The sequence below is a fragment of the Tinamus guttatus genome, unplaced genomic scaffold, assembly GCF_059628265.1.
Source record: "Tinamus guttatus ecotype Peru unplaced genomic scaffold, ASM5962826v1 Tinamus_guttatus_pri_ptg000602l, whole genome shotgun sequence".
Lineage (NCBI taxonomy): Eukaryota > Metazoa > Chordata > Aves > Tinamiformes > Tinamidae > Tinamus > Tinamus guttatus.
Window position 1 is genome coordinate 2,881,008 of NW_028289136.1, and position 23,737 is coordinate 2,904,744.

At 36.4% G+C, this 23,737-nt stretch overlaps 1 protein-coding gene across 7 annotated transcripts in view; it reads right to left on the minus strand.

Annotated features, from left to right (window-relative positions):
* The window catches only part of PICALM (phosphatidylinositol binding clathrin assembly protein), a 67,127-nt gene that overhangs the window by 21,989 nt on the left and 21,401 nt on the right, over positions 1-23,737 (minus strand). For all 7 annotated transcript variants that reach the window (XM_088534979.1, XM_088534973.1, XM_088534971.1 and 4 more), the window contains exons 2-12: positions 18,561-18,703; positions 14,508-14,583; positions 13,211-13,313; positions 11,637-11,730; positions 11,035-11,146; positions 10,078-10,184; positions 8,853-8,894; positions 8,064-8,149; positions 6,693-6,816; positions 6,209-6,345; positions 3,678-3,778 (exon numbers count right to left, since the gene is read on the minus strand). In XM_088534979.1, coding sequence (XP_088391105.1) covers positions 3,678-3,778; positions 6,209-6,345; positions 6,693-6,816; positions 8,064-8,149; positions 8,853-8,894; positions 10,078-10,184; positions 11,035-11,146; positions 11,637-11,730; positions 13,211-13,313; positions 14,508-14,583; positions 18,561-18,703 — 1,125 coding nt within the window. The remainder of the gene's footprint in view (positions 1-3,677; positions 3,779-6,208; positions 6,346-6,692; positions 6,817-8,063; positions 8,150-8,852; positions 8,895-10,077; positions 10,185-11,034; positions 11,147-11,636; positions 11,731-13,210; positions 13,314-14,507; positions 14,584-18,560; positions 18,704-23,737) is intronic.

Genomic DNA, 23,737 nt, shown 5'->3' on the forward strand with positions numbered 1-23,737 from the left:
TTCCCCTCAACTTTGCTGAGCAGGATTTCATCCACAGCTCTTGCAAACACCACCACCATGTACTTAGTAGCTTCAAGCTGCAAGTTTTATTTCCCTGCCCAAATCCACCCTCTTGGTTCTTAGCTTTAAATCCCACACAACTCAATAAGAGGAAACCTTCAGCCACTTGTAAGCCCTAAAGAAAATGAAATTTTGAAGCGACAAATTGAGTTTTATTTCTGGACTTACATTTACTTCGATTTTCTGTAGGCTTATGCTGTCTTACGCAACGAAGAGCTAACTTTTCTTGCAGATTATCTGACTACACCTCAAGAGTAAGTGAAGTAACTTATAAGTCATTCAGTGACTTATAAGAAGAAAGAAAACAGCCGACGCTGAGTAAAGAATAAACACCATGTTCTAATATTGTAATATATAATAACCATACAATATCTGGTATTATCTTAGGTCTGGTTGAAAGGCTAGTATTACTACCTACTTGTGGACATGCAAAACACCTGGACTGACTCCTTGCATAGTTGTTCTCTGTATTGAATCCTATTTCAGGAGGTGCAAGACAACCAGCTTTGATGATAAGACAGGTTAGTTTATCCCTCAGACAGCTCATCCTGGCTGTTTCACCTGCAGCTTCACATTCTTCTGATTCTTTTAACTGACACAAAATTGAAAAATAGCACAGCTCAGGCTGGGATTATTTCCAAAGGCATCTATTTGCTTTGATTTTGAAGTTTAGGTAACTGGCAGATACAGCAACTCAAACACGGTAGTCATGGGTGTCCAATCCAAATCCAAATAAATCCAAATAAAGAAGTCTAGATAAAACAATAGGAAAAAGGTTAAAAAAGCACAAAGCTTTACTCTACTTGTATGAAACTACTTTCCAATGGAATTATTTTACGTGTGCACTCACAGGAAAATTACATTACATACTCTCTGGTCTCAAATTCCGAAGCTGGACATGGAATTTCATATGCTTTGACTTAGCAAGACAACACAAGCCAGCTCTAAGTTCATAAAAACATTGTGATACTCTGCTGTGTTTTCAGGTTCCCTCCAAGCCTGTTGCTTGACCTGCTGGTTCTAGCTAGATTGTTCAGTTTTTGCCTGGGTCAACAATTTCCAAGATTACAAAATCAAAGCATCATTATGGTTGGAAAAGACTTTCAAGATCAAGTCCAACCTTCAAGCTCTTCAACACCATTCTGTTAAACCATGTTCCTAAGCGCCTCATCTACACATTTTCTGAACACTGCTAGGGATGGTGATTCCATCACTTACTGACCAAGGCAACTTAAAAAAAATGATTTTGGAACAAGTAATTTATATTTCTGTATATATAGGTTAAGGAACTGTCATCTCTGACAGCAGTTCTACAAATCTTCTAAAATCAAAGCCCATCTTTGAACACATATACCATCTGTTTGTGGAAGCACTCTGCACCTTGAGGCTATAATTAACCATTAATGACTCAGGTGTGTTTAAAAGTCATTAGTATTTTGCAAACTCCTATCTTTAAGTTATCCAGTTAGAAGTATTTTATTTGGGAGAATAGTGACAAAGCATTCTTCTCTATGACAATTCTTACAGTTTGCAAGAACAGGTAAATTGAGAATATACAACTATATAACACGCTCTCTGGGAGTCTTTAATCATTAGTAGTATTTTAAGCAGGAATCTAAAGGAAGCAATCCAAATATAATCCCTTCTAACAGTTCATCCTGCTATTACACACCTAAGACTTGCTGGAAAAAAAAAAAAAAAAAAAAAAAAAAAAAAAAACACTTAATAGTAACTAATTCTAGGCTTACGCTCCTTTGAAGGTCAATTTGAACCCAGTTTGATACCTGAAATTTTAACTGACCTTCAGGGGACAATCTGAAATCTTCATGATTAGTTTAATCTTAAAAGGTTTTAGTAATGTCAAGAGTAAAGCATGTACATCAGTGATGAAAGAATTGTTGCTAGGAATAATTCTAACACTGAAAAAGAAAAAAAGACAGACTTTATAGCTAAATTTCAGGTTGTTAATAAAAGATATACTAGACTGTGATACGACCTTTGTGAAGAAGGTCATTTTCTGTTCACCCCCTATGAGATAATTAAGATGTGCTGAAATGGCAGATATATCCCAGAAGGCAGACAAGATGAGCAAAAACATCCTTCTTCATTTCTGAAGGCGAAGCATCTTAAATATTGAAATTCATATGCATAACTTGATATCCTCTCCACTGCGTCCTTCTCAAAAAGATGCTCTGATCAGCAAAAGTAAAAGACAAGGTAAGCTACTTCCATTCGTTTTTGAAACTATGACATATTAATATTGCCACATCACTCAGTGTTGTGCAACTTTTACAAACAAATGAGAAAGTACACAGTGCAAGGACACAAAAATAAACAGGAAAGTAGAATATGTGCATTAGTTATTGTGAAGATGTTAGCTAAACAGAAAGACGTGTGGAAAAGCTGCAGCTTATGAAATAATACAGTGGAGAAAGTTTTCACAAAACAGTACTATATCAAAGCCTATGAGGCTTTCTGATGCCAGCAACTCACTTTTTACATCACAGAAGTATTTTAGCAAGTTTCTGTTTTACAGAAAACTACCTGAAAATAGCCACTTAGTTGCAAAGTTAACTATTTTACTAAGTACCATTAACGGAAAAAAGTAAGAAGAAGCATCTTAAAGACTATTAGCTTAAAGATTATTATTCCTCCAGCAGTATCATCAGCACTGCAAACAACCAGTAAATGGTACTTCTACCCGAAATATTCCAGAACATTGCAAAGCAGCAAAGAAAGTGGAAGCTCTGAGCAAATGACTAATGTTCCAACAGTGCCCGAGTGAATTATCTTGCTAATGACCTTCGAGAACCTGCCTTGCCTCCCTGGTTTACAGTAAAACCAGGAAAGCCATCTAACATTCATTCAGTTCATCCTGCAGCAAAACAGGATGGTAATTTGGCTACTCTGAGAGAAAGAAAAAAAAAAAAAAAAAAAAAAAAAAGCACAGGGGAGACTCCAATTTCATGTCTTCACCTCACACCCAGCACAGATGTTTTCTAATTTGTTTTTGTAAATAAATATGTAAATATGACAGTTTATCCAAAAATCTTCTGATGCATTTCAGAGGGGGGTGCCTTGGTTTTCAATATGTAATTCTTGCTTTTCTTCTTTAAGTTTCCCATGCGTATTTGCCAAGAATAGCCTCCTTCTCCAGTTCTCCTCTATTACTACCAGTAACAGTGTTAACTTACTTTTTAGTCTCCAGTTTGGGCATTTGGAAATCCTGTACTCAGGTACACGGTGCCACATGGGCTGTCAGACCCCACAGAACTATGACTTCTCACAGACAGATTTCTCTAGTTTGCTACATGATGCACTTTGGAGGACAATAATTATGAGACTGACTCAGTCAACAGCTAAATATATTTTTTACCAGCTATTCTGGTATCAAAACTCTTTGTAATCACCTCAGTCATCTACATTATTTTAACCTCTACTTGGAATTGTTCTTTTTTTCCTCCATTCCCTTGACCTACTCATAGCTTTGCTGAATTTAATATATGGTTTCCTCTAAATTTCCTGTTTTTAAGCAAGAAATAGCCCATGCACTAGGAGAAACAGTGAGGGCGTACAGCCATAATAAATACAACCCACATCCAATTTACAAGCCTTACCTCCCCAGGTACTTCCCACTTGTGGAGCAGCAGATATAGGATGCACAGATGGATGAAAAGTTGGCTGCAAATCAAGTAGATCGTTTGGCAGCTTTGATGTGCTACAAAGACAAATTAAGATACTTGTTTGAACTTCATGAAATAATTTTCAATGCAAAGAAAACATTAACAATTGGCAACTGCTATGAAAGCTTTGCTACATATTTACTGAATATGACTAAATTAAAATGAAGAGAGTTTGCTGAACTTGATTCTTTTCTATGAAACTAAAAATGTAAATTTAATAAGCTAAGTTCTCTGTCATGCTAAACAACTCTTCCAAAGCTAAGACTCAGACATACCCAGCCACCCCATCTTCCTCACGCTCTAATCCCAGGGCTAGAGCATCTGAAATTCAATGATCATTATCAGCTTGTAAAGTAATTTCACAAAACCGCTAAATTATGTTAAAATTGGAGTAATGGAATTTCCTTTAATGGGTCTCCCCCCCCCCCCAAAAAAAATGTTACATCTAAATTCCACAACTCGCATGTCTTTCCACTTGCCACTGCTGAGAAATTGCCTATATCCACCATCTATTAAACAATCTGAGGGAAGGGGGAGAGGCCTTTAGAGACTGCTAACTGGTGAATTCAGACTGAGTCATGTGGATGACAAGTCATTTAAATGCATCTTTTGGACTACTATAAGGTAAATGTAAGGCAAAGAACATCACACAAAATGAAAAGTGAAATATAACTGCTGCAATGACTCCAAGAGTCAAACAGGAACAACTGCTTTACAAAACATTAACTTCATACTTCAAATTCCCCTTGAAAAAACAGAGTATTGGCATCTGCGCAGATTTTCATTAGTACATTAAATAAAACAGACCTTGCACAGGCATCTGCCACACAGCACTAGGTACATGATATGGACATTTAGTTGATATTTCAAGCAGCGCCATGTGAGATTTTCAAGTTCATCTACGTAACTCAGTATGACACTGTCAATAATGATTTTTTGTGCTTATTACATGATCATCATTACAGACAGAAGCTGTTTCACTGTAGCATCCAAGCACGTTTCAAAATGACCCACGATAATTTTCAGGTAAAGCTTGTTCATGCTACGATAGGACATGTTCAACAATAGCAGAAAACTGAATTTGTGACTCAAATCCTTTGCAGGTTCATAGGATCTGCTGCTGCAATACGTTTGTTTGATCTTAATAACCATGTTGCCAATGACTGCTTTGAAACATGAAAACAAAACAGTAATTGTGTTTTTGAAAAGTACTCAGGAATCCTTTAGGATTTGCTATCTATCAGGACTGGAAATACCTTATATGGAAAACACTCTGGTGCTTCATATTAGAACGAAAGCGAGATTTCTAATTTGCAAGTAAAAAGCTTTTCTGTTGCTGCTAATGTTTCCACAATGCAGCATTTCTGGCTTTCTATCAGCTCTATCAGAATCTTGTGTTTCAGATTACTTAAGCAGCACAATCAGAGCAAGATCACATAGCTCAAGGTTACAAGTTCAACGCAATTATCTGACCCGTTCAACTATTTGGGCCTTTAGCAAGCAAGGCCCAACTACATTACTACATTTTTTTTTTTTTTAAAGAAAATCTTTCAGCCACTAACACTGACAGAGCCTCCAGTTCCTGATAAAAATTTTCTACAAATTACCTGTTTCCTACAACCTTGGTATCAAGTAATTTCCCACAATCATTTTCTAACATAGAAAGCAGGCTACCGATGTACAAACTACTTTAAGAACAGCAGAAGGTAAAAGGAAGTGAGTATAGTCTACTCTAAGCTAAGGGGACGAGCAAGCAGTCCTTAGCTAGATTTAGGATGAAATCCAAACCAAAATATGTTTCTGGAAAGCCATTTCCTCCTTCTATGCTGACAGAAGCATAATATTAACATTATTTGACTGGTGTTTTACAGAAGGAAGTTCACACACTCATATCAACAGTTCTGGCTAGTCAAAGATCAGGATTAGTGGGGAGTGCTCTACCCCTAGGCTTGTAAGTCCTTGCAGATGGATGATCCAGATGCAACTTCAACTGCTAAACCTCCCTCTAGTCTTTCAAATCTTGTTTCAAGCTTCCTTTTTTTTTGTTTTTTAATCTCTAAAAAGTAATCTACCAAGACTCGTTACCACTCTGCTTTTACTGCTTAGAAAAACAACATTTATAAACATTTATTGGTAATTTCCCCAAGCTACATTGAAAGGTTCTTTGGGGACAAGGCATATACATTTTTCCATTCCAACTGATGGCTCACAAGTTACTAAGAACAGCTACAAGGGAGAGCTTGTTTTTACCAGAAACCAAACTGTAAAGGGAGGATGAAAACACACTTTCTGTGTTATTTACTGCAAGGGGATATTCTCCCCCATCAACTTTGGAAAAAAAAAAAAAAGTCATATCTAAACAAACTTTTGATACAAACAACCTACTCCACAGTAAGCTCTGCAGACCTTTAGAGGAAGTGGCAGCTGCAGCCCGTGACAGAATGAAGTAATATTGAAAAACGTACCTGTTTGAAGAGCTCGGGGTAGAAAAAATATCAATGGCTGGTGTAGTCATGATGCTTCCTGCTGCAGTCGACACAGGAGAAGCTGCAGTTGTTAGCGAGGTATGAGGTTTCTTTGCAAGTTCTTTTAGACGTTGTTCCTGTTGGAAAAAAAATGAGCAGGGCTAAGAAATCCTGCAATATTTGCGAATGTGGCATTGGAGTTCAGTAAAACAGAGCAGAAGAGTTAATTTCATTTATTCCACATAAAGTGTAACTAGCATATAAAAGGTAAATTTACAAGAGACAATGACACCATGTGTCTTTCGGAAACTGGTTTAACAGACCATTTACAAGTTGTATGATATGTGTATGTAGAATCCTACTTCTAGTGTGTTTGTCAACAATATGTGTTCAATATAAATAATCCTGGCTCTTACCCTGCTCCCCTAATAAGAATTTGTAAGAATTTAGAAAAGTATTTTCCATTAATACCCCGGGATCCTACCTTTAAAGCTTTTAAACGAGCCTGCTCTTCCTCTAACGCCGCTTGTTTTTCCCTTTCATCAACTTTTGTAAGGGACAGGCCGGTGCTTGCAAGAGAAGAGACCGCGTTGGAAAGGGTGGTAGCCCTGAAGTAATTGGAGAGAAGAGCTGGCTGTTAATAGGTGAGACGTGACAGGAACACACACAAACAAAAAAATTCACCTGGATCCACCCTGCTGCCCCGTTTCCTTCTGAACTCTTTAAAATAGAGTTTATCTTGCCCTGTACAGCGAAGCATTAAACAACACACTGTACAAACTGCAAAATAAAAATTCTAAAAAATCATAATATCTCCTCTCTTGTATTATTGGGTGTCAGGTCCCTTCCCCTTAAATGTTTCTTCTCCAAGCTGTATCACAACAATTCACATTTGAGGCTTTGTTCTTTCCCTGTTAACCTATGAAATCATTTAAAATAAGGCAGTGTATTTGTAGATGCACGGGAATCTCTAACAAGGTAGGTTCTAGTTCACAGTGCTGCTAATTTAATAAGTTTAATAGGCTGTTAACACAAGTATATCCCAGCCCAGAAGTCTGCAAGAGGATGCAAAAAGATACACATAATAAAACTTATATTCTAAACAAGCTAAAACAGCCTTGCATGAAGAAGAAAAAAGTAGCTAAGTACTCCTAAGTCCTGAAAATTGTCACTATCATAACAGCATAAAAATACTACTCCCTTATTGTTTAAACATGTGATGACGAAATGGTATTTTACTTTGCAAGTCTAACCCTCCAGTATTAAGCATCTTTTTTTTTTTTCCCTTTTTTTAATGACTGAGTAATGTCAGTTGCCTAGAGGATCTCTCTACAACTCACTTCATGTTATCAAGTGCTCGAAATCAGCAAATGCCTTTTATCACTTTATTCCACCATTGCTTTAAATATCAACTCTCAATTTAAGGATTTCTGGAAGCATTTTCTTCTTCTGAGGAAAAGGAATTAGAGTGGACATAACAGAATCTAAGGACATTCAGACACGATGCATAATTTGTACAAGTCTAATTATTGCAATAAAATGAAGATGACCAGGTGGTACAGGAAAACATCCCCAGTTTCTCTTCAAAGAGAAACTTGAGAGTTTGGCTTTCTTAAGAGTTTGGCTGCTGTTCTAAAGGAAATGTTTGCAAGTCTGGATTCTGGTTCTGTTGACCTAGAAAAAGCTGTCTTAAGCACTCACTAAGAGATACTATAACTGGCTACTCCAGTGTTGCTAATGCAATACAATCTTCTTTGCAACAGAACCTACACAAACATTAGTTTATGGGGGAAACATAAATAACTGATTTAATATTCGATTTGAAAATTGCATAGAAGAACAAGAGCACAGACACCTGCTTGCAGCTGTGGAATCTTTGATTTTCTTGCCTTCAAGAGAAGCTAAATGCTGTTCCAATGCATCAAGGAGGCTACTTGGTGCCTGAAAAAAACACCATGACAGAGATATGAAGAATCTAAGAGAAAGCTAACACTTCAAGAGACTGCAACTGAAGCGTAACTGGCACAGCAGCTCTGAATACTGACATGTTTTGGCAGCCAGTATATATTTAATTATCTGAAATATCAGGTGTTGCAGTCTCATCACTCCCTGATAATGAGCCTTTATGGCACAGAGTAAGTAACTGAAATATGTCAAGGGATGTTAAACAGAAACAGATAGGAAAGCACAAACAGACAATTGGAAGCAGTCAATATTTCTGAGATACTAAGAAGGAAATTGTGCTTAAAGTCAATTCTACAGACATGCTCTGCATATAGCAACCCTCTCCAGTGATGAGAGGCATGCAGCCAAAATTAAAAATTGACAAAAAATCGTAGCTCCATACCACCACATAAAAGTTTCATTATGTGAAGTCAGATACAAACTGTGTCTTCAAGCATGAGAGAAATTAGCTTGACTGAAAATCAATTAGAGTATGACAAAAATGATCTATAGTATCTTACAACAAGACCACTGCATATGAAAGCCAGGATCTGACGGGCTGGATTTAATCACAAGCTTCGAAACAACTTGGTGTCAACATATGCCAGAGTGCTGAAGCGTAGGCCACAGTGCCAAGTTTTTCCAATTATGCAATCCCCAGACGGACAGGTACTGACAAAGGCATAATGGGTTTATCTACCTGGGAAAGATCTGGTATGTCTCCTCTGTCAATTCCAACTTGCTGTAACGAAACAAATGAACTTCAGAACCTGCTTGCATTTGTTAAAGGCAGAGATGCTCAGAAAGCAAACAGTAAGATGAAATCATGCAAAAGACAAGCCTTTGTGTACACGTTTTAGAGCTCCACAATCTGGACACTAAAATGGTTGGGTGTAACAAATAAATCCTTCTGTTAAAAGTATAAATGTTTGAAGTAGGCTTGGTATAGAGGTATTTGGTGTTTTAATGGGTACTAATTGCCTTAGAAAGTATCAAGTGCTTCAAAATAGTGAATCCAGAGAACTTTGTCACACAATTTATAGGGTAAGTTATCAGAATTACTGACATAGCAACTATTTGCTAATACAAGGCGTCTTTAAAGCTTTTTGAAGAAGCTTTATGTAACAGCTATTGTTATTTCCTAAAGAACACTATATATAAAGTGTTGTGCAACGTAGATATACATTTTCACAATAATAATAATAAAAAAACATCAACAACTCCTTCAAAGGAGAGAAAGTGAATCAAGCTTTACTAACTTAACATTTTGCATGAAGTCATCAGTAATTGAACAGGAAAATAAACAGAGAAACATCTTTCACCTGAGAAATTACATAACACTGGGACATTATTTCAATGGTGCTTCAGAAACAAATATGCAACAAGCTAGATATATTAAAAAATATTTTGCAGAGCAACATGTTTTTCTTCTATTCTGACAAACCCTTGCACAAACAAATCTATGGGAGCTGGCCAGGGCAGAGTCTCAAAACTAAAATACTCAAAATACTCAAAACTAAATACTACAATATATTCATTTCCTTATCCCAGTTTCTTATTTGTTAAGCTGCTGTGTCATTTCTACGAGTCATCCTGGCAAGATGAGAAATTTCCAACTGGAGTAGAATCACAGAAAAATTATCAGTTACTTTTCTGGTTTACAGTAAGATTCTTTTCAAAGACTGCTCAAATTATGTAGCAAGGGAAATAATAAAGTTTTCATATTTATATCCATCCTTAGCATAAGATTAACTAGGAAATATTTTGTTTTCTACACAGTCCCCAAATGAATTAATCAGCAGAGTAGAGACTGGTAAAAATGAGGCTTGATGGAATGAAAGGGAACACTTGTGTGCTTTATCAGAAAATAAGCACTTCGTAAGTTATTTCAGATGAAGGGCAAAGTTGGGCTGACTAAGGTTTACCTCTGCAACTTTGAGGAACTCCGAGATCCGTGTCATTCTAGTGAGGAACTTTTTATAAATATCAAGGCCTTCTTTGCACTGGTTCTTTTTCATATCAAAGTATTTTTCTATAAATAGTGAAATAGTAAGAATATTCACATTAAATAAGAATTTAAGCATCTTACATTGTTACTTGTCTTTATTTCCAAGTATATAGAATACGACAAACAGAAAACATTTTCAGATTTTTATCATGTTAAACGTGGAAATGCCACTCTATCAATCCTGAGCTACATGCAGTTAAACCTTACCAGTACCAGATGTCACATAACCAGAAGCAGCCTAGCAGGGAGAGATTTCCAAAAAGATGCAAATTCTTTCTCTTGGGGAGAAAAAAAAAAATTATGATGCAACAGCCCCAGGCCCATGCTATTCAGTGGTTTGGGATTAGGAGCATGAGGGCCCTTCACTGACTAATCCTGGATTTCACTTTCCATGTTGCAGGTGCAGATTTCCCTATGCCCCCAGTGTTGGCAAATAAAAGACCCTGAAGCCTGAATTTGTGATTTCCTCCAATATACAACATATATTTTAGAATTATTAAACCTTACAACAGTAAGTTTTTGATAGCCAAGCATTTGCAAATGCGGTAACTGCAAATTCCCAAGGGATCATACCTAAGTCCAATTCAGAAAGTACAGACATGTTTCTTAAAGAACAAAACACTGGTTTCATCAAGATAAATAAAACAGTACAAGAAAAAAAATAACAAAAATTTGAGCTGGCTTTGCTTATAGAATTTATTCATCCCCATATAAAATGCAATTGGACAAAAAACAACTCTGCCTTGGAAAATACAATAAAATTAATATTTTATAATTTAGTATGTTCAATTTCTGGAAAATGAGCAGATGCTTGTGCTGTTTACTGATACCCAACCCAGCCCATGCCAGCATTGCAGAAAGCAGATATACTCACCCAACAGGTTAATGATCCCTTCGTTATAAGCTGCAAACAGTCTAATGGCATCTTTGAAGAGGAGCATGAAGGCAGCATTAATCACACCATTTGTAAGTTCATTGCTATTGACCTAGGAGGATTAGAAAATGGTTAATTCAACCAACTGATCCCTCATCCAAAAACTCCCAGCAGAACTTTACCCCAGATACGTTTCCCAATCATCTCAGACTATTAGTAGAAAGTAGCAGCAGAGCAAATCAACAGAGGATCTCTCAGCAGAGGATGAACCAATGTTAACCAAAATTAACATTAATTAGCGTAACTAAAAGATAGTAGGACAGAAATGAAGCAACAATTAGAGTAATTCTCATACATTGTACATAATTGAAAACACTCAGAACATCGAGTGTTCCCTCTAGTAACCATCATATTCCTTTTTCTAGATGTTTGGGTTATACCCATAAAAATGAATTATACTCTTTAAGCTAACTAGGTAAAATGGCCACAAACAGATGAAAATGGAACAAAGATTTTAAGATGCTGAAACATTTTATTTCCTGAGCTTGTTCAGATTTGTACAAAGCTGACAGTATGCCGGGTGCACCCACTGTCAAACTTACGTTGAAATCAAGAAGTGCATCCATTTGATTTTGTATAATTGGTACGGTTTTTAGGAGCTTTTCTGTGCTCATTGTTCTCATCACTCCATCAGCCCTATTGTGCAAAACAAAAGAAAATTCCTTAACTGGATTATGAAGGAAGTTATTAATGAGAAACAGAATGCAGAAAAATAAAACAGTTCATCAGGGAAAACACTTAAATCGTGGCCCCAAGAAACAGGCCTTCTGAGGCTTAAAAAAAGCTGTCTGGCTGATACACTGTAATTGTAATGTACAAGAACAACATTTGATCAAAACATCATTCTAAAGTGTTCCCACCCTTCAGAGAGAGAGAGGAGAGGAGGAGAAAAAAAAAAAAAAAAAAAAAAAAAAAGTGAAGTGTAGAAGAGCGAGGTGACAAAAAAGCCCTTAAACATGGATAAAAATCACTAACAAGTCCCTAAGCCCCTTTCAGAGAGGCTCAGAAAGCCATTTTTAAAATGACTTTTGGTTGTTTGTTTTTTAAACTTATGCTGTTCTCACCTAACTTATTGCATGACTGGGTAGATTATTTTCTTTTAAATCAAAAACAGTAAGAAGTTAACAAACATGGCAATACTTTCTCAGGCAGCTGATAGATATAACACTTCCTTTTAATTGCAGACTCCCAGTATTTGTGCATGAATGATGCTGTAATGTTATTTGGTTCTGTATTTTGGGAGGCAGGAGGAGAAATATTAAAATACCCACAAAAATGCTACAAAGAGGAGGCTGGGAAGAGGCTAAATCAAAAACCTGTTATCAGGGTGGGCAGACTGTCCTCAGAGGAACAGCTCATCTTGCCTGCTCACAGGCACACGCTGGGATGGGATAACTCACTTCACTAGACTCCCACATCTACCTGTAACAGCTGGGGCTCTCTCAAGTGTGCCCACAGCCACCTGACTGCACACACACCCTGCACATAGAAAAGAACAAGGGTTTTTTGGTATGTGTGTTGTTAAAACTCTATCCATCTCTAAAGGAAGTATGAGTGGAATGAGCACTGTCATTCTACTCTGCCACTTAAGTTTAAGACAAAAGGGACTCTAGAGTATCAGCAAGGAGTCAGAAGGGATTTGGAGGTTCTCTCAAATCAACTACAAATGCTTCTACAACACTAATGCAAAATATTATGATGCATGTTTCTACTGTGGTTAACTCATAAAACAGTTTTAAGTTGAGATTCTCTTGTGGGGGAGAATTAAGTTTTCGTCAGCATGAATTACCCTGTGCATGGAAAATAAAGGATGATCAAATGCAAAACTGCAGCTATGTTTTAACTTCAAAAAGCACTGGATATGGGCAGATATACTGTGCAAAGAACAAAAGATCTTCAACCATGACTAGCAAATCTTCCTGCTGAGCCAGATGACCTCATTTATTCCACCATCTTCTCTACCAAGGGAGCTATCCAGTTACTGGTGATCTGCACTACATAATTTTACGCATAATACCTACCTGATCTTAAATGACCAACTTCTCTTATGGGGGCTCATTTCAAAGAAAAGACATAGGACCAAATGCAAGGTAAGTAAAAGAAATGCAGTTCTTACCCTCTTTTTACTTTTGTGAAGTCAAAGGCCACCTGTCTATAGGAAACTGCCTTTTCATTCAGGTACCTACTATACCGCCTGATAAATGTTGACATGTCATACCCTGAAAAAACAGAAAGTGTTTCAAAATCTCCTCATTTAGACGGAAAAGAAAACCTTATTCAAAATAAAGTCCGAGTTATTGAAGCACAACAGTTTCAATATATTTTTGCCTTTTTTCCCCCCTAAATGACCTATCTGTATTAAGAACCTTGCAATTGTGTTCACCATGTCAAAGCTACAACATAGCAAATACTTAGAGGATCCAAATAAGCTATGTGGAAATTCACTTTAAGGAAATTACTCTCAAAAAGAAAGAGAAAAAAAAAATAAAGCAAGTTTTCTTATATTAGGATGGAAATTATTACAAAAGAAATTTCATGACTGAAGCAGTTTGAAACAGCTCCAAAATATATACTCTCATTTGCCAAAGAAAAGTAGCATTGAAAAAAATATGAAAGGCTGATGGAAATTCAACTACATTAAGACAGTGACAGCAGCTTGATAGTTATCAAAAATATTACATATTCATACAGGTCACAAATTACTATTCAGGTCTTTTATCTTACAAGGAACATGTTTAAAAGATGTACTTTTAAAGAAATACTTTAAGACAATAAAGATGTGTTCATAATCTATTACACCCACTGTGGGTATTTTAGTGCAGTTGTGGCAGAAACCAGGACTAACAACATAGGAAGTGAAGTAAAAAGCAAGAAACGGCTTCAGAGACAGCAACGTGTATAATCAGAATTGCACTTAACTGCTGAATAACAATTTGGAAGGATATTTAAGTTGAAAAGTCTGAACCTAAGAGAAATGTATTTACCTGCAGAATTAGTCTCAGTGATAGGCAGAATGGTCTGTGGACAATTTTGAAAGAAGTTTTGTCAACAACAGTTCTTGTCTCACTGAGATAATTTAAAATGTTCATGTGGTGCTTTCTGAAATTTAACTCACTGATCAATATACACCTTTCCAAGCAAAAAAGTCATGTCAGAAATAACAGGTATAATAAGTCATATCTGTTTAACTAAAAAGTTGGCAGCATTTCTAGCAGGCCTTTTCTAAAAGAGGCAACAAATGCCTCAGCAGACAATTTCTTCATGCCGTAAGAGCATTGTAAATGAAGAAATACAACTCTGGGTAAAGCACACACAGAATAAATGCATCTTAAATGACAGGGTCCATCATAGTTAGAGTTCTATTTACTATCCCCAGTATATAACTGATTTTTAATGAAGAAAAGACACCTTACCTTGCAATCCACTTTTGTCTAGGAAGTTGCTCAAATTAAACAATGTGTTTCTGGACGCCAGATACTGGATAAAACGCTAGATAAAAGAAAAAAAAAGTGAACCTTTTTCATGTATTACAGGTAAACTGGAATTGATACAACAGTACTTGAAACTTTTGCTGTCCAGCTTGTGAAATGCAACTTTCATATAAAGACTCCTCCTTTCAAACCTGGAAATTACAAAATCTCAGTTAAATTTGAATGTTAAACTAGTTATTTATTTCAGTATAAAAATCTGAAAAGTTGATACTACACAGATATTTGATGCATGCAGAACAAAGGCCTCCAAGACTGTTTATATTAAGCCAGAGAGGTATTAAAAGCCTCTTAAAATATCCCAACACCTCCCGCCTCCAGCACACACACAAAGCACCCACAGTTGGTATCATTTGCCAGGGATCTTTGAGAGTATAATCCTAAGAATATTTAGCTTTAATATACAGCAGAAATATTAAAAACGTAAGGTGACAAAGGTTATACATATATATACATGCATATAAAGTAAGCATTAATATGTCCCACGTGAGTTACAGAGTTTACTTATCTCAAAATATTAAGCCGTATTTCAGTTCGACCTGCGTGGGCAGGCCAAAAAACAGTGCAATTTCCAGTTTACCTCTTGAGGCTTCGTTTTAAAGACAGAAATTTGTCCATGAATTAATACACCTTTGTTACTTGTGATGTATTCTCTTACATACAAGATTACGATTTTTTGCGGAAAGGTTCTTTTTAAATAACATAAAAAACTTGCATACAACTTGTCTCAGAATATGAGTCTTAACTTATTTTGAATGACCGATGCTATTTTGATCTAGCGAAGAACCACTAGCAGCACATCTAAAGTTAGCATGAAAAACAACCCATCCAAGTGAGACAAGATTTTGAAAATTATCATCAGTGCAACATGTTCTACTCAATTACTTTCATTAGCATAAATATACAGTCCAAATAAAGAGTGAAGAGAGTTAAAGGCACAGAGTGCTCAGCTATAAATTAAGCAAAAGCTGAAGGAATTCACAGACTCGCTTTAAAAGTTTAAAGATTTCTGTAACCATTCAATGATTTTCATGTTAACTGTTCAAATGCTATTTGTAGTTGCAAAAAAGTTGCATCTTGAGTGGCAACTTTATCCCCCTTGCTGCTGTAAACAAATCTGGCAAACAAGATGTCTTTGGCAGTTTGATTCCTGAAGTGGAAAGCATTTCAGGCAGGGATCTTGTGAAATACTTTGAATTATTTTAATTATTTTAAAATATTCCATTATTTAAAACCATACTGATAATAGTTTAAAATGTGTATGACTCAATAGAGCAAAGTGTACAAACAGACTGTCTTTTATAAAATGCCACCTATCCTGATGATTGTGCTTAATGATAAAACGAGAAGTCTGCCCCCTCGTGGCTTGCTTAGCTTCCAAGAAGAGATCTATTATATTTTCCACAATACATAATCTGTGACAACCTTGAACTGAATGCAACTGAAATAAAGAATTTTGGGCCTCGTTGTAATTTTCTAAAGCTACCCCTATTTAATCATCCAAGAGTAAAATACCCTCTGGGCAGACAGGAACTATTTTTAGGTATGTAAATCAATATCCATTGTTTGTTTCATCATCAACATTGGAGATACACTGACAGTGTTTCTTTTAGTTTGTTTGTTTTTAAATAAGCATTCATAGTTTAGCAGGCACCCTATGGTTAAACAGCAGCTCAATCATAGGCTTTCCAGTCATATGGAAAAGGCTTCTATTGCCAACAGTGATAAATGTTTCATGAAAAGAAACACACAGTGCAAGAAACAGTATTTTTTAAGGACTGAAAGACCCCACTAATCTGAAAGTTAAATTGCAACGTAGTTTGAAACCTGTAAACCCTCCAGAGCACGTGACAACTAAAGCAGGGCAACTGCACCTATGTAACCCCTAAATTTAGCTTTATTTGTTGAAAAATATTTTCTTTCCTTTTAATCACAAGTTTTGCACAAAAACACCTCTGGTGAATGCCGGTTAAGTCTCTTGGGAATAGGTCTGTCGTGAAACTTCAGCTCAGTTTTTCACATACATTTATCAGGATTTTAAAGCTGCTCTTTACTGTTATGCAGAAATACGGTCTGTATTCCATTTTAAAAGGAGTTTGTTTTCTTATCTATAGTAAGGATTACCTCTTTGAAAGTATCTTGAACGAACCAGCTTTGTGTTTAAAGAGAGCTTCTCACAAGTGAACAAGCAAGGGTCCAAGAACACTAGTTACATTTTGTAGAGCTCAGATTTCAAAATCTGGTTTCATTCTGAGAGCCAGAGCTCCAAGTTTAGCATTCTGCAAAACTAAACTCCCATTTTGCCAAAGCCCACTGGAAATAAAAACAAAAATCTGCCTTTGGATAGCATCTAGGTTTTAATCAGCTCATAAAATTACAAGTTTAGTCTATTAGGTGACTGCTACTCTTCAAAGAAGTAAAAAGAAAAAAAGCCTATATCAAGTATCCTGTGTACGAGAGATTACAACAGGATCAGTTTTGTTCCAAGGTAAAGAACAAACTTGCTTTGCAAGTCTGCAAGGAGCAAGACCAACATCAGCTCTTAAAATAGCCAAATCTCCACTGTAGTGAGGGATCATATCCTTTCACAGGTGAGAAACACTCCAGCATTAGACTAACTGGAATCATCAAGAATAAAATATAGGTTTTTATAAAAGACATTTAAGGAAAAGCACAAAAAGGGAGATGCACAGTTTGAACCTTGGAAAAAATAGGCTTCTTCTCTAAGAGAAGATAAAGGATTGCTCTTCTAAATCCCAGCAGCTTCAGTTCATTTTTCATCTGATGTTAAACACACATCTCTGTGGTACAGTCTACACCATGGCATCTTGTAGATACGCAAGGTTTGTAGTGACTGCCAAGTGTAAACTATGAAACACGGGTTCTTCTGTTTTTATTCCTAACCCTAGATGGGTAGGAGGTTGAAGAATTTTACCCTTTACAGACTGACCAAAGATTATTTCAGGGGGAAGGCAGATATTGCACATAGTTTGCTCTCAACATCTAAAACATCTAAGCAAAAAAAGACAGGCAATTCCTTGCAAATACCAGCACTTTTTGCTTTTCTACATTCTCCATTAGAGAATTCTCTTCAAGGCTTGCATGCAGAACAGCATTTTTCTTAGTTATTCTTTACGCCAAGTATCTGCTATGGATAGTTACCAAGTGTACATCCATTCAAAAAAAGAAAAATAAGTTAAATGAGCATAGAGATAGATTTAAATATTTACAGTTATGAGTAATTATGAGATTAATTTCTAAAATCCTGTGATTTACATTAGATTGTTTTCAAGAAAAAAGGATGTTTGTAGACACTTGCTAAGAGATGGAGAAAAGTATAGGCTTTTAAAAACGAAGAAAATCTCAGTCACTATGCACAGCTTAATATTTCAAAAAATAGGGTGTCATAGGAATTCAAGCTGTGGAACAGAACATAAGCTTACTTTTTTTAAGAAGATATATTTTTAATTATGCTAGAGTATTTATTGTTACATAGCAGCTGTTTTTAAAAGCCTAAGCTCCAAGACAGACAGATTTCCCTTCACTACAAAAACTTTGGGGTGGGAGGAGGAAAGAAAATCATCCACAAGTTGAGCTATTTTGGAGGAAAGACTCAGTCTAGATCAGCCAGAGAATAAACTGAAAATATATCTTTCATTTCAGGTTTCAGAATCCCATTCAAGTTAAGTTCCTGGCTTTTTTTTCCCCCTTCATAATAAAAACACTTGCTACAGAAAAGGGTACCTCAAAGCACACAATTCTGCATTCGGGACAGCATCTAGTTTTCGTCTGACCATTATGGACTTCAGAGTGAAAACAAACTAAGCAGACAAATATATAATAAATCCTATTCATATGCAGAGCTAAGCAAGAAGGCAAAAACACAGATTTTCTTACAGAGATAATTAGTAGAAGTAGTTCTCTGAACTTAAAGAATTAAGTGCTGTAACTGCTTTCAGGTATATATTTTTATATTACCTCATTTCCATACACCATTAGATGATGAGTTGTGATGAGAGATTTGAAGACCACTACCCAGCTACTGTTGGTAGTTCTTTCAAACAAACTGTCTGCCAGTTGTGGGATGTTCACATTCATTTCATTTGTGCACTGGATTAAATCTGCAACACAGAAACAAAAATTGTGAAAAATTGTAATTGTGAAGATCTGTGAATTAGAAAATGAAAAAAAAAAAATCGGTACACTTAATTTATAAAATAATGTTTTCCCCAAGATTTCCAGTAAAAGGAAGGACTTACTGATAACTATGGTGGAGATGATCTACTAGAACCTCGTGATACAAATTCCATTCTCCTTGCTGCCAAAAATTCCAATTCCTAATTGTTTGTGCAGTTGCCTTAGAAGGTCCCGGAACAAAAGTACCCTAATGATTTGCACTATCTTTGACTAACGATAACTACCAGCTTTCAGATTCCATGAGCACTAAACGCTTAAAGAATTCTCAGATCTGCTACTAGCTAATGAAGTCTTGTTGAAGGACTGTGACCAGAATTAATTCAAACTCAAAAAATTCCAACTGTCTGGTCTTCTAGTGAATGAGTACGCCTTTCTAGCAATTGGTTCCAAGTAATAAAAAAATACAAGCTATGACAAAACCATCCAATTTTTATTCAATAGTAATAATGAAAGCTATGCTCTCCAGATCCTTGCTACTTTCCTACTAGATTCACAATAGTGATGGAGAACAGGCTCATGAGACACCCAGCCTAGGATCTTACTTCCAAGTGTTGACAAAAGAAATACATGATGCTATAGGGACAAGCGCAACAAAAGCAGGTACTAACAACTAAAAAGTGATATAATACAAGTTGCTTTCATTTAATATGAAGCTTGAACTTGGTTAACTTTAAGTTCTGATGTCATTTTACGATTACACTCCAAAAATAAAACAGTAACTTTAACTCACGCTGATAACTCTTACCAAAAGCCATTGCTCAATAAAAATCAAGATTTGAATACAACCTAAGCATATTAAAACCCTTGGCAGGCAAAGAGAGTAACTGGAAGCATCTTATCTGTTTAAATCTGAAGGCAAATGTTCAACCTTTGAAGATAAATTTTTATATACTGCTGCAAACAGCCATTTATCATGAAGGATTCCAAGAAAGTCAGGACTCTTCCCTCCACCCTCAGCAGCAGGTAACACACGTCTACCACAAACCCAAAACTAGTATGGACAAAACCGAAAACGATGGTATTTACAAGTTTAATCGCTAAAGGAAGCGAGCAGGAAATGACTTCCACATTTAAAATGTAACGAGATGAAAAGATTAGACATTCCTTGATCTACAAGGAAAACAGTGATGACTACAGGCATTTATGATCTCATTTTTAAGTCACGTTCATCTATTATTGGATTATGCTTTCTGGTTGTTAAGACAATGGTAGGATATTACTCAGCAGGAGACATGCTCTGAGCTCGATCATTAAAATATCATCATACAACTTCTTGATCTTCAGGTCTTCCCACCTAAGCAATAACAATCAGTTTTGTGCAAGGCTACGTGGCAGAAATGCACATTAAATAAGGGTATACATCACAGCATGTCAATTTACACATTCCAGCTTAAGTGTTGCAATGGGTATTAGAAATTGAGAATTTCCAGGCAACATTAAAAAAAACAAACAAAAACACACACACAATCACAGAGATACATGTCATGAAACAATCCACTAACCATGATTTCAAATTTATGTTTATTGTAGTTGATACTTCACAACAGACAACTTATTTTCTGAAGCACATGACTTTAGAATCTACCTGCTGCGGTGTGGAAACTAACTCAGTTTACTAACTCAGTTTACTAACTCAGTTTACTAACTCAGTTTACTAACTCAGTTTACTAACTCAGTTTACTAACTCAGTTTACTAACTCAGTTTACTAACTCAGTAAAAAAACATCCTTTATAGAACTGATCACACTTCATGTGCAAAAAATATGAATGCCTTTGTGTTGTGGGGAAAAAGGGAGCAGACACATAAGGATGGAGAAACAGGGGACGAGGAGTAGAGACCAGGGGCAAGAGCAGAGGTCTGGCTTTCAGTGAAGGAAATGAGCTTGTAAATACAAACCAGGAAAAGAGTCACCGATACCATCATCACTACGACAGAACTTCATTACAGATGGGACGTTGACAGGACAAACGTCTAACTGCCTTCACGTCCTACATGTTACACAACATGTCTCACACTCGCCTATCAAAACACAAGCTACGTATTTTCAAACGTAACTGCCCAAAGCAACAGTATCTCTAGGCTGCAAGCTACTGGGTATCTAAGAGCAGTAACACGGGCAGGTGTGTAACTAATACCATCTAAAGGCAAGGGACTAGAGGGAATCCTTTACTGAAGAAAATTGGTGAGGCTAGAAGCCTTAAAGTGCAACCACTTTCAGGGCTACGTTTCACCTATGATTTTTCTGCTGTAGGGAGGAGAAAGAGGGCCGATTACTTCCTCTCACCAATGCTCTAAACCGAGCAGATACTCCTCCTCACACTTGACCTTGCGCATCAATCCCTCTCAAAGTCTGACAGCCAAAAAGTAGCCTCCAAGGAAGTACAAGCCACCTTCCAATCTAAAAACAAGCTCTGCAACTTCCATAGCACAAGACAGAGCAGAGAGACAGCACATCGGTTAGACCTTCAAAAAAGCAGTGGTTATGGCAAGAATTTTAGGCTCAACTTGTCCCTAGATGGGACAGCCCAACAAGAGCAGCTTGGACAGCAATGAATAGTCACGTTCCCAGTGTACCTAGAGTGTCCAGAGGAAGAAGAGTATCAGGATGATGAGGTCCTAGAGTCAAGAGTCTACAAGAAGAGGCTGAAGGTGGAGGATGAGGGATTTCAATGCAATCTTCATCCTACCTACTAGGCAGAAAGCTGGATATTTCTTGGAGGGTCCCAGCAACAGAATGAGAAGCAGTAGACATGTTACAGCGTGAGAAAATTAAACAAATTTAAAACTAAATAAAACTTCATACTGGAAGTGGTCAGGCACTGGAAGTGGGGTTTGTGCTATCCCTACCCAGGGATATTTGCACCTAACTGGACACGGCCAAAAATGAGTTGATGTTTCAAGTTTGTAATGGTTTGAGCGAGGAGAGGAAGAGGGAGGCATGGGGAGTGACTAAGGTGACTTCCAATCTGCAATTTTATGGGCTGTAGATGGAAAGAATAAAATATATATATATTTAAAAAAAAAAAAAAAAGAAAAAAAAAAAAAGTGAACTGAATTATAAAGTCAGCCAAATTCCAGAATAATAGTAGGTCAGCAGAAAAACTTTATATATATATAACTTTATATATATAAGTTTCTATATATATCATATATATATATATATATTTCAAAGCCTTAGAACTTAAGAAGACAGTTTTTGATGAACTTGATTTTGCCTAACCACACTAAATGGTGTACTAAGTTTCAGCAGAGGTTTCAAAATCACATGATTTTCTTAGAAACCAGCCCTAGGCTTGCTTTTTTTTTTAATAGAAGATACTGAATCATATTTCCACACAGCAGTTAGAATTTATACTAATGAACAAGCAAAAACAAAGAAAACAAAAAAGAGTAATGTTACAGTGTTACAAACTTTTTTTTTTTTAAAAAAAAAAAAGTGTGTAATTGCAGCTATACCAGAGAGATTTTTTTTAAAAAAAAATCAAAGTAGCACAAATTGTTAAGTATTGTACTATAAAATATTCTAAGGTGGAGGAAAAAGGCAAAAAAGGGGAGGAGGAAAAAAAAAAAAAAAAAAAAAAAAAAAAGGAAAAACGCCCTGTGCTCACAGCCAAGACACCTGCACTACTAGAAAGAACTCTACATGATTCATCACTTTACTAAAATATTATAGAAACCACAAATATTATACACACAACAGTCATTAGATTGGAGAAATATGAAGAGAAAAAGTAGAGTAAAACTAGAGATTCATATTAAAGAAATGATAATATAAGATCTGCACAGAGCAGCTACTACCAAGCTAAGACGCTGGATCAGCTGGTAACGGATTAGCGGTAAGGGATCACGGAACTTCTTGAGTCACAGCAAGCCCAAGGTAGGAGGCCAAGGGACATGTGCCACCAGCATCAAGGACATCTGGGCTCTCAACAAGGGCCTGTGGCCTAATTCCTCCAGCAGCCCCTCATTCTGCACTAAGCAGTCTTGTAAAACAAAGGTGAAAAACTACTGTTTGCTTCCCAAGGAAGCACAAGGAAGAATCTAGAAAGCTTTAATAAATATTTGCTTGTGCATCTTACCTATATTAACTCTCAGCGAGTTAATAAATGAGTCTGGATTGAAAATACACTTACAGTAATACATTTAAAAGCAAACCTTTTAGCTTATACCATTTGCAGCACCTGGACAAGTAGACTGAACATAAGCCAGAGTTTTGTATTTCATGTATATACAGTATCTGATCATTTCCAGTGGTTTAACTATACCTCTCATCTGGAACAACACTTCTGTTCATAAGTATCAACCTGAAAATATTTCCAATTTCCAGCAGGCCAGAAAGTGCTCCACACCTCTGACTATTCCAAAGTAGGTCAAATATTTGTGACAGATTCCCACTGGGATAACTGTTGGTTTTTTCATGTTTTATTATAGCAAAGATGTTATCCAAATTGAAGAAATAACAGGTTATCTTCCCTGACATGCTGACAGAAGAGTACCTTTAAAATGACAGACACTAACAGTACCCACCCAGCAAGCACGTAATTGCAATATTGATCATTCAATATTAATACACACACTCAATGCCAGGATTGAAACATACTCCATTCTTCAGCAAAAATAAAATAAAATTTTATTTTTTAAAGGGGGTGGGGGAGCAAAGGGGGAAGAGTAAAGTAAATGACATCCCAGTTTGTATACAAACACAGAATTAACTATCTCAGATACCAAACAAAAATAGCCTGAAACTACTCAACTGCTCTGTTCAATAGTCAAGTGCCCATTTTTAAAAGTATCTATATCTCACTGAATTCAAATTCTTTTTTTTTTTTTTTTTTTTTTTGGTCAGCCTGTTGGGGGTACCACTGCTATAAACTCAGTGCTCCTCCTACCCCCATACATCTTCTCAGGGATCTCAACCTGTGTTTGACAGCCATCCACCGCCACAGAAAATGGTGTC